Source organism: Schistocerca americana, chromosome 5 (assembly GCF_021461395.2).
Source record: "Schistocerca americana isolate TAMUIC-IGC-003095 chromosome 5, iqSchAmer2.1, whole genome shotgun sequence".
NCBI lineage: Eukaryota > Metazoa > Arthropoda > Insecta > Orthoptera > Acrididae > Schistocerca > Schistocerca americana.
The window spans coordinates 50034816-50052372 of record NC_060123.1 but is presented as its reverse complement, the minus strand read 5'-3'; the positions used below and the strand labels follow the sequence as shown (position 1 = coordinate 50052372).

Sequence of the window (17557 nt, the reverse complement as noted above, 5' to 3'; positions counted from 1 at the left end):
ACTTACATACGTACTACACGAACATGTAATAAAAAATGAGGTTTCCTATTTAAAAAAAAAAAAAGAGCAGTTGATGTCCGTTTGACCTATGGCAGCGCCATCTAGCGGGCCAACCATAGCGCCATCTGGTTTCCCCCTTCAAGCTAGAAGAGTTTCGTTCTTTGTAGGTTTTTCGCTTGACGCTTATTTCGTGAGATATTTGTCCCGGTCACGATCAATGGACCACCCTGTAGAATGTCCTTGCAAAACTTGATCGAAATCAATAACCCACACGTCAGCTGCTCCTCTTGTTAGGCTACCTTTACTGTATTGAAGCTAACACTGGCACCAACCATTCCAGCTGCCCTTCACAGTAAGAGTGAGGTGTACCGTTCTGCCGCAGACGCTGACGATGTGGATGCTGGAGAACGCTGAGTGGGAAGTGGAGTGGTCGCGGGTGGAGCCGGCGCGCATACCGTGTCCGTTTTGCGGGCCGTGGCAGACCACGCCGGTCATCCACTTCCAGGTGGCTCTGCGCAGGCGCGCCGCCCTCTACCTGGCCGCCATCACCGTACCAGCGTTCGGTGAGTCACCTGCACTGCTCATCCCAGTGTCTGCGTCCGCTGTGTTGTCTCTCGCAAGGAGGCGCAGCCTATCAGTTAGTTTACAATTGGCAGCCGCGGCCTCAAGTGCCAAATTCTGTAGAATTGGCGCGTTCTTCTTGTTGTTGTGGTCTACAGTCATGAGATTGGTTTGATGCAGCTCTCCATGCTACTCTATCCTGTGCAAGCTCCTTCACCTCCCAGTACCTACCGCAGCCTACATCCTTCTGAATCTGCTTAGTGTATTCATCTCTTGGTCTCCCTAAACAATTTTTACCCCCCACGCTGCCCTCCAATACTAAATTGGTGATACCTTGATGCCTCAGAACATGTCCTACCAACCGATACCTTCTTCTATTCAAGTTGTACCACATACTTCTCTTCTCCCCAATCCTATTCAATACTTCCTCATTAGTTATGTGATCTACCCATTTAATTTTCAGCATTCTTCTGTAGCACCACATTTCGAAAGCTTCTATTCTCTTCTTGTCTAAACTATTTATCGTCCACGTTTCACTTCCATACATGGCTACACTCCATATAAATACTTTCAGAAACAATTTCCTGACACTCAAATCTACACTCGATGTTAACAAATTTCTCTTCATCAGAAACGCTTTCCTTGCCATTGCCAGTCTACATTTTATATCCTCTCTACTTCGACCATCATCAGTTATTTTGCTCCTCTAAATAGCGAAACTCCTTTACTACTTTAAGTGTCTCATTTCCTAATCTAATTCCCTTAGCATCACCCGAGTTAACTCGGCTACATTCCATTATCCTCGTTTTGCTTTTGTTGATGTTCATCTTATATCCTCCTTTGAAGACACTGCCCATTCTGTTCAACTGCTCTTCCAAGTCCTTTGCTGTCTCTGACAGAATTACAATGTCATCGGCGAACCTCAAAGTTTTTATTTCTTCTTCCTGGATTTTAATACCTATTCCAAATTTTTCTTTTGTTTCCTTTACTGCTTGCTCAATGTACAGATTGAATAACATCGGGGAGAGGCTACAGCCCTGTCTCACTCCCTTCCCAACCACTGCTTCCCTTTCATGCCCCTCAACTCTTATAACTGCCATCTGGTTTCTGTACAAATTGTAAATAGCCTCTCGCTCCCTGTGTTTAACCCTGCCACCTTCAGAATTTGAAAGAGAGTAATCCAGTCAACATTGTCAAACGCTTTCTCTAAGTCTACAAACGCTAGAAACGTAGGTTTGCCTTTACTTAATCTTTCTTCTAAGATAAGTCGTAGGGTCAGCATTGATTTCTGCGGAATCCAAACTGATCTTCCCCCGAGGTCGGCTTCTACCAGTTTTTCCATTCGTCTGTAAAGAATTCGCGTTAGTTCGTCAAAATCCAGAGCTGAACAAAGGGCCGTACCCATAATTCTCCGAACGTTTTCAACTGGGCAGAGACCCGGCGACCTTGCTGGCGAAGGTAGGGTTTGGCAAGCACGAAGACAAGCCGTAGAACCTCTCGATGAGGTGGGAATTATCTTACTAAAATGAAAGCCCACCACGGATTGCCTTGAAGGCCAACAAAACGGGGAGGAGAATATCGTAGACGTACCGCTGTGCTGTGAGGGTTCCGCGTATTGTAACCTCCCCCTCACTTATCGACCTTAATGACAGTGAAAAATAAAACCGCGTGCACCTAATGGAAATTTGGGAAAAGCAATCGTCACCGAAGTTAATTTGTCGGTAAAGAGGGAGGAAAGGGTTACTTCTTAATAAAAGGAAAAATGCAAATAAAATTCGTGAAAATTAATTTTGAGAAAAGGGTAAAATTAATAAAAAAAGTAAATGTGAGGTCATTACGTTAACAATTGTCGTTAATTAGGTATTTGAGATTTGGGGAAAATTATGGTCGCCAGTCCTATGGACAACTACTATAATAACTGAAAATGAAAGATTAATGCACATATAATTAGCTCTAAAAGCGTGGCAACTGAAGGTTAACACGTGTTGTGTGAAAACTGAATGTTTGTCAGAAGTAATAAATTTCGCTTCACTCTGACTTAATTTAGCAAAAGAATTAATAAAACCGGAAAATTGAAAGTTAATTTAGTGACTGAAATTAATAGTTAACTTTGTTTCTGAAGCACTACGAAATTCAACAATATAAGGTTAGTCTTGGGCTACCTCAACAATCATTTCAAAAGCTACTTGAATCTACGCAATTTAGAAATAACAGATTTAACTTTGAACTTGAATTAAATGATTATGAACATTTAACAATAGTAAAATTTAGTACGTATCAAGCTGAGCTGCAGTCACAGGTAAGCTAAAATATGCTAACAAAACTCGCACTCTTAATTTGTGCATGTGTAATCTAAATATTGTAGCCAGCGATGAATACCTTAACTGAACTTTGAAATTAAAGCAGTGAAATGGAATGATATTACTTTAATGCTGGCGTATGAATTTCAACGACACTCGGGTTCATTCCAGAAAAGGAAGGGACCCTGCTTGGTAATGCAATTGGGACAATGAGCAATAAAGGTTCATGTTAAGTTGCTGTATTTTTGTGATGCAACAGTTTCAAAAGCTGAGGTCTGCCATACAGTTCTAAAACTTTACGTGCTTCCAGTCTTCCTTGTTGGTTGATTGAAGGTTTGCAGTTGTCGATCGGGAAGGTGGCGACGGTCACTCACTGTCGGCCGTCGCTGTTGCAGAAGCTGGATGTAGGCGGGCTTTCTTCTTGACATGGTCACCAGGCGAAACGGGCTCTTGATGTGCGCCAGCTAATGCTTCCCATCCGCCACACCATGTCAGAAACTATCATAGCAAGTCGAACGCAATTACATGCTGCCAAACCCCGAAAGCGCGGCAACTCGCGGGAGCGTCACACAACACACCTGCTCCACCGCCCTCCTCCAGCCAGCCTCTGCTCTGCCCGCGCTCCACGCGGCAGAGTTAACACTACCAAACATCCTAAACACTTTGGTTCTCCACACGACCTATCGATGTAATCGTTCGATAGCATAGTTTCCCCTAGGCCAGACTCAGCGTAAAACTACAAATAATATTTACAAATCAACCAATTATACATGGACATAAATGCATATATATATATATATATATATATATATATATATATATATATATATATATATATATACAAATAGTAGAACAATACAATATATAAAGACACAGAAATGTCATATCTTCAGGTATCAAAATAAGGAAAAAAATTTATAGTACAATAGATGGAAATAGGATGGTATGCATTTCCGGCGTTGCATTATGACAACCAAAGTAGAAAATAAATGGCATCCTAGACCATCACTTCTGGTTATCAGGTTGTAGGGGGGGGGGGGGGAGTTGGGGCCTGCAGTCAGGCTGATATCCCTCTGCTGTCAGAGCGTTTCCAGACACGACGTCGCTGGTCACTGGGGCTCAGTCCAAAGTGGAACTGCTGGCCGATGTGGCCGAGCGGTTCTAGGCGCTTCAGTCCGGGACCGCGCGACCGTTACGGTCGCAGGTTCGAATCCTGCCTCGGGCATGGTTGTGTGTGATGTCATTAGGTTAGTTAGGTTTAAGTAGTTCTAAGTTCTAGGGGACCGATGACCTCATGTGTTAATTCCCATAGTGCTCAGAGCCATGTTGCCAAAGCGGAACTCATTACTGAAGATAATTCCATTGCGGCCAATATGATTCTGCCCAGATGGCCAGTGAATACGTGTCAGCAGACGCCCCAGACAGCGGTGGGATAGGAAACTCGTTTACGGCCGCCGTATGGTCCACCAACAAGCAACGATAATCTTGGGTGACGTTTCTTTTCGTAGCAGCACCCCTTTGATTGTCATTCGTAGAACCCCTGTAGCACTATGGTACGACGACGATATTTTGCCTCCGGTTTTGTGCCCTTCGCGGCAAGCCATGTGGGGCTCACATTTCAGGAAGAGTATTGCCGCCTTTTCGTGGCGAGAGTTTCTACTACTTGTCTTCGTGATTGCCAGACTCTACCTTTTCCAGCAGAGTACGCGAAAGAACATGCCCCCCTTCTAACAGCAGTGTACCGCAAGTCTCTAGAGGAACGGAGGGTTCCAAATGATTGGAAAAGAGCACAGGTAATCCCAGCCTTCAAGAAGCGTCGTCGAGCAAATGCGCAAAACTATAGACCTATATCTCTGACGTCGATCTGTTGTAGAATTTTAGAACATGTTTTTTGCTCACGTATCATGTCGTTTCTGGAAACGCAAAATCTACTCTGTAGGAATCAACATGGATTCCGGAAACAGCAATCGTGTGAGACCCAACTCGCTTTATTTGTTCATGAGACCCAGAAAATATTAGATACAGGCTCCCAGGTAGATGCTATTTTCCTTGACTTCCGGAAGGCGTTCGATACAGTTCCGCACTGTCGCCTGATAAACAAAGTAAGAGCCTACGGAATATCAGACCAGCTGTGTGGCTGGATTGAAGAGTTTTTAGCAAACAGAACACAGCATGTTGTTCTCAATGGAGAGACATCTACAGACGTTAAAGTAACCTCTGGCGTACCACAGGGGAGTGTTATGGGACCATTGCTTTTCACAATATATATAAATGACCTAGTAGATAGTGTTTGAAGTTCCATGCGGCTTTTCGCGGATGATTCTGTAGTATACAGAAAAGTTGCAGCATTAGAAAATTGCAGCGAAATGCAGGAAGATCTGCAGCGGATAGGCACTTGGGGCAGGGAGTGGCAACTGACCCTTAACATAGACAAATGTAACGTATTGCGAATACATAGAAAGAAGGATCCTTTATTGTATGATTATATGATAGCGGAACAAACACTGGTAGCAATTACTTCTGTAAAATATGTGGGAGTATGCGTGCGGAACGATTTGAAGTGGAAAGATCATATAAAATTAATTGTTGGTAAGGCGGGTACCAGGTTGAGATTCATTTGGAGAGCCCTCAGAAAATGTAGTCCATCAACAAAGGAGGTGGCTTACAAAACACTCGTTCGACGTATACTTGAGTATTGCTCATCAGTGTGGGATCCGTACCAGATCGGTTTGACGGAGGAGATAGAGAAGATCCAAAGAAGAGCGGCGCGTTTCGTCACAGGGTTATTTGGTAACCGTGATAGCGTTACGGAGATGTTTAATAAACTCAAGTGGCAGACTCTGCAAGAGAGGCGTTCTGCATCGCGGTGTAGCTTGCTCGCCAGGTTTCGAGAGGGTGCGTTTCTGGATGAGGTATCGAATATATTGCTTCCCCCTACTTATACCTCCCGAGGAGATCACTAATGTAAAATTAGAGAGATTCGAGCGCGCACGGATGCTTTCCGGCAGTCGTTCTTCCCGCGAACCATACGCGACTGGTACCGGAATGGGAGGTAATGACAATGGCACGTAAAGAGCCCTCCGCCACACACCGTTGGGTGGCTTGCGGAGTATAAATGTAGATGTAGACGTAGAAGGTCGCCCGATTTCTCCCCAGCTGAGAAAATTTGGAGCATTATGTATGGGCAGCGCCCTTCAATCAGCTCGGTATTTTGATGATATAATGCATGGACATAATCTGGCACGATATCCCTCAGGATGACACTGAAGAAGTCTTTCATTTAATGCTATGCTAAATAATTACTTGAGTAAGGACCAAAGTTGGACCTATCCGTTATTGACTTGCTCAATTTGTGAAGCTCTTTCTCTTGCGTAAATCATCCAATTGTTCTGAAACTGCAATTATTTTGTTTGTGTATTCATGTACATCACACCTAACTATATTAAGTAATGTCCCCATAGAAAAATTAATTAATTACTGTGCTGATAATCCTCTTACATTATTTGATTATCAAACAGCTGAGCAGAACTGAACGTACTCAGACATTTCGCTCTTTGCCTATTCTGATCAACACTAAACTGACACACAATATTTTTAGCGCAACGCAATCTGACTTTCAAAAATCCCTACAAAAGAATGGCCATGACTAACAATAATCTATACTTTTCACGAATCACTTACCTCACAAAAATCTTCGTTACTCGAACTACTGCAATACAGCGAGCGCCACTACTGCCAGCTAAATAAAAGATTCTAACTACTGAAGGCACTAACTACTGAAAGGAATAGTTAGCAAATGAAAGATTTTGATAGAGAACAAACAATGTATTTATCTTAATAGTGTTCAAAAGTCATAATATATATATAGCAGTCATGACATCCAGTCTCACAAATTTACTGTCTCTGATGGACACACGTCCAGATCATCATCCGCTCTCAAAACTCCGCCGTTTCTCTCCCTACATCCACCACTGCTGGCGGCTCACCTCCAACTGCGCAACGCTACGCGCTGTTAACAGCCAACTGCCCAACACTACAACAGCAAACAACAATGCAAACCACCCACAGACTGCACACAGCACAGCCAATGGTTTTCATACAGGCCGCTACGTGGCGTTACCAATATAAAAATCTAAACACCCTACTTACAATATCTGTCCATTCAGATAATTCTTAGTAGTGCGTCTTTTTTCTTCCTTTCTTCAAGTGCATATGATTATGTTTTACATTCATGATAAGCTACCCTCAGTTTATCCTTAATTTACTAATTCTTATATGGTGACATACTCGTTTTAGATGAATATCATCTCTGTCTCGTGATGGCTGGGTGTTGTGTGATGTCCTTAGGTTAGTTAGGTTTAAGTAGTTCTAAGTTGTAGGGGACTGATGACCATAGATGTTAAGTCCCATAGTGCTCAGAGCCATTTGAACCATTTTTTTGATGAATATCAACGAAGGTGAAACAAGGATGACGGAATGTAGTAGAATGAAGTCAGGCTACGCAGAGGGAACAAAATTAGGAAATGAGACACTAAAATTGTTAAATGAATTTTGCTATTTGAGCAGAAAAATAACTGACAATGTTCAAAGTAGAGATGATATAAAATTCAGACTCGTAATAGCAAGAAAAGTGTTTCCGAGAAAGAGAAATTTATTCGCATCGAATACAAATAAAAAGGGTTAGTTTGTCTTTCCTGCAGGTGCTTACTGTATAGCCTTGCGCAGAACAGAAACATGGACGACAATCAGTACAGGTAACAATAAAGTAGCAGCTTTTGAAATATTTTACTACAGAGGAGTGCTGAAGATTAGATGAACAGATATGACAACTAATAACAGGTACCGAATAGACTTGTGGAGAAAAGAGATTTATGACACAAGTTGACCGAAAGAAGAGCGAGGTTCATAGGGCATACCCTAAGGCATCAAGGAATCACGAACTTGGCAATGGAGGGAAGCTTGGGGGGGGGGGGGGGGAGGGAGGGGGTGGTAAATATTGTAGTTACAAAGAGATCAAAAGGCCATTGCACGATGGATTAGCGTGAAAAGCTGTGTCAAATCAGTGGTTGGTCTAAAAACAATAACAGTAACAATTACCACAAACACACACTCGTGATAATACCGGATGTAGCGAAAAGAATTATCCCAATTGGAAGTCTATATTTCTGAAACTAATAAACATGTACAACGAATTTTGTTTTCTGATGAACGGGAAACTCAGAAATTCTTTTTTCATACCTTTTCATAGGTGTTCAATATGGCCCCTCGAGAGGCACAGCGTATGTTAATGCGGTATTCATACTGTTCCCCTCACTGCAGAGAGCATGTCTCGAGTTACAGTTTCCACAGCTGCTGTTATGCTGTGTCTTAGTTCATTCATTGTTCTTGGTAACGGAGACACATAGTCTTTTATAAACACCCACAAGAAATAATCACACGGTTAGGTCCGGTGACCTTGAAGGCCAGTAATGTAAGGCTGAATCATTTGGTCCGGTGCGACCGATCCATCGTTCAGTAATCCGTTGCTTTAAAAATTCCCGCACTTCCAGATGGCAGTGTGTAGGTGCCCCACCCTGTTGGTAAATGAAGTTGTTCGAATCAGTCTCTAACTGTGGGAAAAGAAAATTCTCTAGTATATCGAGGTATGTGCTTCCTGTAACAGTGTTCGCGGCAAAGAAAAATGGACCATACACATTTTCCCGTGAAATTGCACAAAACATATAAAATTTAGGAGAGCCCCTGTCATATTGTACAACTCCATGTGGTTGTTCCGTACCCCATATTCTCACATAACGACGGTTCCCCTTTCCATTTAAATGGAAAGTTGCTTCGTCACTAAACACTAAGTGTAGAAGAAAACTGTTATCCTCCATCTTTCCAAGAACGAAATTACAGAACATACGTCGTTGATTGTCACCCTCACAAAGAGCTTGCAATAGCTGAATGTTGTACGGTTCCGTGTGTAAACGTCCACGCAACACACGCCAGACTGACGTCGGGGGCACGTTGAGCTGACGAGCTGCACGCCATGTAAAACTCGAGAGTTTGCTCTTTCCAACAGTACGTTGTTCATGCACATATCTCAAATAACATAATAGTTAGGCTTTTTTTTAAAATCGGATGATTCTTTTTGATACACTCTTTATTACATATTCAGAAATTAGTCTGTGGATTAAATGAACTGCTTAAGAAAATATAAAGTTTCAATTTGTGTGTCCAGCTAAGTTTTTCACACCATTAAGTACGTGTTCGGATAGATTTTTTTTTGAATACCTCAATCCTTTCTGTGTCAAACTAAGCAAAACCTTCTCCAGTTTTGTACCTATGAATGGGACTTTTGTTTTATAATCATAGTTGAACATAAGTTTCTAAATGTACTCTGAGGTATTAGCTGTATGCTCATCTGCATAGTGTTGTCAACAAGAGGTTCCAGCGTGCACATAACATTATATGGTGCCGGCTGCCTTTGTATCTTTGGTACCATGGATTGATCTGATAGTAAACTTGTGATCTTAATCTGTATTTCTGGCTATAAATAGGCAAAAATGTGAGAGTAATATCCTCCATCACTGATTCTTATTGGACTTTCCACTGATGATGCTGTCGTTCAACAGTAAGTGCAATGACACACTGTGTTTCATTAAAGTAGGAGGAATTCCTGTCCTGATAACAAGTAAAAAACAGTTTCTTTAACCTAGCGCAACGAAAACAAGCAGCACAGTGTGGCCTTATGGAGACAAACACAATCTTAGCCCTACCTCATTTATTTCTTATTCTACTGCCTGATACATCTGAGAATGACCTGGGGGACTTAAAGTACAAGATCGAATTCAAACTTTTAGATTTATTAACATTTATTTTTACATGAAGGGAATTTGAACGTTCTTAAATGCTACTGTTCCTTACGAAATAAAGACTTGAAAATAACTTAGCATACAAACATACCAGTTTGAGGGAATCCCTCTGTGGGAACAAAGGAAAGGATTTGATAAGCTTGTATACGATATAACATGCTGTAACAGAGATAAGCGTTGCTGAGGGCAAAGAACAAGAGAGAATGTTGCTATTACTCATTCACAGAGATTCGAGGGGCTGATAAACTTACAAGTTCGCTAACCGCTTTGCGCGGGACGAGAGCAGAGCGATAGAAACATGGATATTACCCACAATGATTGAAGCAAGAGAATGAACATACTAATCAACCTAAAAGAGGGCCATGTAAAAAATTTAGTTCACTACGCTCGTGGTAAAGGTTTCCGCAATTCGGAGACTTTGGAACAAAGAACTGTGACTACGAACAAACTCCGATCGCTACCTAACTATCAGTACGCCAGCAAGTACTTGGATTGCATCTCACCATCACTGTTCCATGGAACAGCGGCACATATACATCTGCATCCACATCTACACAGATAATCTGCAAGCCACTGTACCACTGCTTACCATTTCCCCTCTTGTTCCTCTCACAAATAGACCGATAAACAACTTGAAAGTTTACCCCTCGTTCGTTAAGCTGATTAATTTTCATGTGAGAAGTATCTCCCTTTAATACAAGCGGGTGCAGTGCTCCATGGTTCCCATTTCTACCGCTATGTGTCTAATTCTTTCAATTAGGCCCGATAAATTGAGATGTGGGTAATCAAATCCGCTAGGAAAGGTAGTAACTAATTTAAAAATGAAGCAACGGATAACGCAACAACGGTGAATTGCCATGGAACAATACGTGCACATTAGGGACTGTAAGACTTTCTTTTTTTCGATACTATGAATTCAGTTAGTCGCATGAAGTGCATAATGCATACAATGGATATGCCTGGATTGAAAATTCATAGAATATGGTCATTATCTCAGTGGTATGGATGAAGAATACTAAATAACGCTAAGAGAGAATTTCAATTATCATTCTGATTTGTTTCGATAATATTTAATAAAACTATTACTCTCTGCGACAAAACACACATGAAGTCTACTATATTTAAGAAAACTACCACTCTCAGTGACAAAACCTTCATGAAGCACTCACTACCTCCCGCATCTCGTCGTACCGGAAACTTAGACAACACATCGTTGTCAATTACATCCACTAATGATTAAAATGGGTAAAACTGAATGTTACTTAATGGTGGCCTCTTAACACCATTTAGTTATGTCACACCTATTTAACGCGCGGAGAAGGGAAGGATACCACCTTTCACTCTCGCAAACATTACTTGTGTTACTTCACATGCAGTACCACGCGGACAAGTTCATGTTGAAACTGCGTATTATGCAACCGCAATGCAACGTGAGCAAACCAGCCCAGGCTTCATGACCCCTCATTATTCATGCTATTATTAACGAAAGGCAAATCTAGTGACTACCGTTATGAATGCTGGCACCACGTGGCCAAGATCGACAACAAAGAAACGAGTAAAATAAATCGTTGAATCTTTGGAAAATTTATATTGCTTGTATCTGGAACTAAACTATGCAACAAATGAAACATTAATGAACCTATCTGCTATTGACCTAAGAACAATAACCGCTGGTTCATGCCCTCAGTCACCTCGCGCCCAAGTCCGCTAGTTGAAACACATTAATCTGAAAAATTTCTACAAATACAATATCGCTGAACGTTTCCCGGTATTAATTCACACCTGAACATGTTTCATAATCAATGTTACCCCAAAAGACCTACATTATGAGTAACTTTTCTCACCATCCATGACGAGCGCCGCACCCCTGCGTCCGTCTCCTTCAATCGGCGGCCCCAGAGTGTCCCTCTCATGGCGCGTTCCAGGACCAACCGCCAATCGTTCAAAAAAACTGGTGGTGGGGGTAGGACCTCAGTGAGAACCAACCTCACAAACTCTGCCCTGTTCGTCCCCACTATCTTTGGAATCACGAACTCTCTGCCGAATCTGCTCACGTTGTTATGTTGGTGCTAAACTACCCTACTGCTACCATCTTTGACTAACCCAGATTATTATATATTCCATGCATAATTACGTTTATCCATCTACATACATCACGGGATCAAAGGATGAGATAGGAGGTGTGATACCCAAAGAAGAAAAATATACACGGAAGCATTCTTGAATCCAGAGGTTAATTAACTAGGCGAAACATTGAAAGGACGCTCTCGGCGTAAAATGAATTATTAAACATGTAGTAATTAATCAGTTAGTTAAATGAAGCGTAAACCTGTGACGTTTCAAACTGTCTGTACGCCTCCGCATGAACCATAATTTCACGTATCTTATCTTCGTAGTTCTTGCGTGCAATATACACTCCTGGAAATTGAAATAAGAACACCGTGAATTCATTGTCCCAGGAAGGGGAAACTTTATTGACACATTCCTGGGGTCAGATACATCACATGATCACACTGACAGAACCACAGGCACATAGACACAGGCAACAGAGCATGCACAATGTCGGCACTAGTACAGTGTATATCCACCTTTCGCAGCAATGCAGGCTGCTATTCTCCCATGGAGACGATCGTAGAGATGCTGGATGTAGTCCTGTGGAACGGCTTGCCATGCCATTTCCACCTGGCGCCTCAGTTGGACCAGCGTTCGTGCTGGACGTGCAGACCGCGTGAGACGACGCTTCATCCAGTCCCAAACATGCTCAATGGGGGACAGATCCGGAGATCTTGCTGGCCAGGGTAGTTGACTTACACCTACTAGAGCACGTTGGGTGGCACGGGATACATGCGGACGTGCATTGTCCTGTTGGAACAGCAAGTTCCCTTGCCGGTCTAGGAATGGTAGAACGATGGGTTCGATGACGGTTTGGATGTACCGTGCACTATTCAGTGTCCCCTCGACGATCACCAGTGGTGTACGGCCAGTGTAGGAGATCGCTCCCCACACCATGATGCCGGGTGTTGGCCCTGTGTGCCTCGGTCGTATGCAGTCCTGATTGTGGCGCTCACCTGCACGGCGCCAAACACGCATACGACCATCATTGGCACCAAGGCAGAAGCGACTCTCATCGCTGAAGACGACACGTCTCCATTCGTCCCTCCATTCACGCCTGTCGCGACACCACTGGAGGCGGGCTGCACGATGTTGGGGCGTGAGTGGAAGACGGCCTAACGGTGTGTGGGACCGTAGCCCAGCTTCATGGAGACGGTTGCGAATGGTCCTCGCCGATACCCCAGGAGCAACAGTGTCCCTAATTTGCTGGGAAGTGGCGGTGCGGCCCCCTACGGCACTGCGTAGGATCCTACGGTCTTGGCGTGCATCCGTGCGTCGCTGCGGTCCGGTCCCAGGTCGACAGGCACGTGCACCTTCCGCCGACCACTGGCGACAACATCGATGTACTGTGGAGACCTCACGCCCCACGTGTTGAGCAATTCGGCGGTACGTCCACCTGGCCTCCCGCATGCCCACTATACACCCTCGCTCAAAGTCCGTCAACTGCACATACGGTTCACGTCCACGCTGTCGCGGCATGCTACCAGTGTTGAAGACTGCAATGGAGCTCCGTATGCCACGGCAAACTGGCTGACACTGACGGCGGCGGTGCACAAATGCTGCGCAGCTAGCGCCATTCGACGGCCAGCACCGCGGTTCCTGGTGTGTCCGCTGTGCCGTGCGTGTGATCATTGCTTGTACAGCCCTCTCGCAGTGTCCGGAGCAAGTATGGTGGGTCTGACACACCGGTGTCAATGTGTTCTTTTTTCCATTTCCAGGAGTGTATGTTGCCGGCAGTAGAATCATTCGGCAGTGAGCATCAAATGCCGGTTCCTTAAATTTTCTCAATAGTGTTTCCCGAAAAGAACGCCACCTTCCCTCGATGGATTCACATCTGACTTCCCGAAGCATCTCCGTAGCACTTGCGTGTTGTTCGTACCTACCGGTAACAAATCTAGCAGCGCGCCTCTGAATTGCTTCGATGACCTCCTTCAATCCGACCTGGTACGTATCCCAAACACTAGAGCGTGTAATGGTACTTGAATTACGTAACCATTACGGCACCTCGCCTGAACCTCTCGATACCAGCAATACTACTGTGTTTCTGTAAAGTAGTTGACATATTTTTGAGACAACATTCAGATTTGATTTCATTAATGTAGAGGTACTTTGATACATCGATATGTTTATATTGCAATGATATTATTCTTATGTGTATTCTTTCTTTTGTCACTACGATCTTTGACGTTTTTGTAACTCTGATTTTTGGGCCCGTAAGCGATTATTAGTTAGTTGTTAGAGAGTCGGACCTTGAGAAAGTCGAGTCTTGGACGTCATGTTAGAAAGACGCATAATGTAGTCAGCTTAGAAAATGTGAATTTAACAGTGAGGAAGATGTTTTCAAGTATGTTTTGTATTGTGAAGTGATGTTTGGTGTGTTATGAGATATTGCAACAAATGCGATAGAAAAGAAGTGTAACGTAAGTTCGGAGTGCTGATTACTTTTTTTACATCATCACTGTGCTAACTTTGAAAGGTTTAATCTTCAAGAATGGTTTGTGAAGCGCATCTACAAAACGTTTGAATATAGCAGAATAAAACCTGGGCCTCTTTGCATCCGAGCTTGGAATCATCACCACCTAGATTTTCGACGATTGAGCCATGATTTTACAACGAGACCAGCTATGGAAACACGAAAAGATGAGTGCCTAGTTTATTCATTATTGCATGAAATGACTTTATTAACTGTGCTCTAATGACACCTGCCACATAATAACTTTGTTGTTGCCCGAAAATGCAGTATTTAGCAGCGTGAGCAACACCACAATCATTATTAAATTTTGACCTTTGTTGTGGTAGGGTTGTTAGAAGCGGCACTCCAGTATAGGTCGCACCAGCATCCTATATGCGGTCTCGATTATCTGGTGAATCACGCTTTCCTAAAATTCTCCCAATAAACCGAAGTCGACCGTTTGCCTCCGCTACCACACTTCTCACATGCTCATTCCACCTGATATAGCTTTGCAACGTGATGCCCAGATATTTAAAGACTTGACTGTGTCAAGCAGGACACTAGTAATACTGTATCCGAACATTACGGGTTTGTTCTTCCTACTCATCCGCATTAACTTCCATCTTCCACATTTAGGGCTATCTGCCATACATCACACCAACTGGATATATTGTGAAACTTCTTTATTTAAAATGAGTGAGTCTGTACTTAAATTGCAGAATGACGGAGACGGTGAAGCTTCTACGTTATTTGATTCTGAAACAGCTGAGTAAAACTGAATTTACTAAGCCTATTTTCTCTTTACTTGTTCTAATCATGTCAACATTGACCCACAGTATTCTAGAGCAACGCAATATGACTGTTCAAAAAAATTACAACCTGATTTCAAATAATTTATTCAAAAGAATGACCCTGAATAAAAAGAAATCTTAACAATAACATATACATTTCATTAATCACTTACCTCACAAATATCTTCATTAGACAAACTACTGCAATACAGCGAGTGTCAAAACTGTCAGCTAAATAAAAGATTATAACTACTAAAGCCACTAACTACTAATAGGCATGTGGGTAGCAAAGGAAAGATTTTGTTCCAAACCAAATAATGTATTTTTTTTTACCTTAAAAATCTGACATCCAGTTCAGACACAAACATAAATCGTCATTGACATCTAGTACAAAGGTATATAACCATGAATAATATTCAGTCTCCAAGTCGAACATGTATAGATCGTTAGTCCACACTAACACTTCAGACCTCTACGCTCCATCAATGCTAACTTCTCACACCTAACAACCATCACTGCTGGCTGTTCACCTCCAACTGCCCAACAGTACTTCCATCACAACTGGAGACTAACTTCCAACTACCCAACACTACTGGCGATTAACTTTCAACGACGAGTCCAACCAGCCACAGAGGCTCTTACAAAGAATGCGCAGTCAGAGATCCAATGCAAAGCGCTAGACAGCGCTGCCAACACAGAAGCAGCCCACTTCTTCCTACATTCACTCAACTTCGAAATCTTATCGTGCACTACGGCCTCACCAGGAAACAGACTTGCTGCCCACCCTGTCTGCCAAATGATTTACGTGTACAGATCAGAACACCGGTCCTGCCACTCTTCCCTGGGGCATTGCTGACGTTACCCTTGTCTCTGATGAACGCAGCGTGCTCCAACCGGCCAACTGCACCTCCAACACGTACAAACTGTAGCTCGTTCCGTCCTCAACCGCTTCCCAACTGCCTGGGTCTCTTAGCGCAACACGACGGCCCTCTATACTCGCGTCAAAAATGCGTCCTGCGGATACCCTGTTCGCTCGTTTCAACGAACAGATTTTCTCGAAACATCTCGCAGTTTCTACCGCGAACTTCCGGCAACCAACGGAAACACTCACCCACGAGTTCGGTGGGAAAGACCGTTCTCCTGCGCGCTCAAAGTCAGGTACCTCAAAGTAAGAGCATATGGACTATTAGACCAATTGTGTGATTGGATTGAAGAGTTCCTAGATAACAGAACGCAGCATGTCATTCTCAATGGAGAGAAGTCTTCCGAAGTAAGAGTGATTTCAGGTGTGCCGCAGGGGAATGTCGTAGGACCGTTGCTATTCACAATATACATAAATGACCTTGTGGATGACATCGGAAGTTCACTGAGGCTTTTTGCGGATGATGCTGTGGTATATCGAGAGGTTGTAACAATGGAAAATTGTACTGAGATGCAGGAGGATCTGCAGCGAATTGACGCATGGTGCAGGGAATGGCAATTGAATCTCAATGCAGACAAGTGTAATGTGCTGCGAATACATAGATAGATACATCCCTTATCATTTGACTACAATATAGCAGGTCAGCAAGTGGAAGCAGTTAATGCCATATATTATCTGGGAGTACGCATTAGGAGTGATTTAAAATGTAATGATCATATAAAGTTGATCGTCGGTGGAGCAGATGCCAGACTGAGATTCATTGGAAGAATCCTAAGGAAATGCAATCCGAAAACAAAGGAAGTAGGTTACAGTACGCTTGTTCGCCCACTGCTTGAATACTGCTCAGCAGTGTGGGATCCGTACCAGATAGGGTTGATAGATGAGATAGAGAAGATCCAACGGAGAGCAGCGCGCTTCGTTACAGGATCATTTAGTAATCGCGAAAGCGTTACTGAGATGATAGATAAACTCCAGTGGAAGACTCTGCAGGAGAGACGCTCAGTAGCTCGGTACGGGCTTTTGTTGAAGTTTCGGGAACATACCTTCACCGAGGAGTCAAGCAGTATATTGCTCCCTCCTACGTATATCTCGCGAAGAGACCATGAGGATAAGATCAGAGAGATTAGGGCCCACACAGAGACGTACCGACAGTCTTTCTTTCCACGAGCAATACGAGACTGGAATAGAAGGGAGAAGCGATAGAGGTACTCAGGGTATCCTCCGCCACACACCGTCAGGTGGCTTGCAGAGTATGGATGTAGATGTAGAGAATGCTTGGGATCTCTGTCACTATTTCTATCTCCTTCGACTATCCCACCTGCTATTGTCGTGTGCATTCCAATGGTTTAGCCCTCCGTTCTTAAGCTCAAAGAGTTCCGAAAATTCGCCTTAGCTCACAGCCAAACTAACAGAGTGGATTTCATGCAAGAGAGGAAGTATTCACGAAACAGAGACTACTGATCACAAAGGGAGACTTCATATTAAATAAAACACATACTCCATGGATCACTTTCTATACGCACTGGTCCGAGTATAAGATGATGAAGATGGCATACAAAAATGAT

General features: G+C 43.3%; 1 protein-coding gene across 1 annotated transcript in view; it reads left to right on the top strand.

Annotated features, from left to right (window-relative positions):
* The window catches only part of LOC124616001 (neuronal acetylcholine receptor subunit alpha-10-like), a 209666-nt gene that overhangs the window by 143361 nt on the left and 48748 nt on the right, over positions 1-17557 (top strand). Inside the window, exon 6 of the mRNA XM_047144212.1 lies at positions 383-563. Coding sequence (XP_047000168.1) covers positions 383-563 — 181 coding nt within the window. The remainder of the gene's footprint in view (positions 1-382; positions 564-17557) is intronic.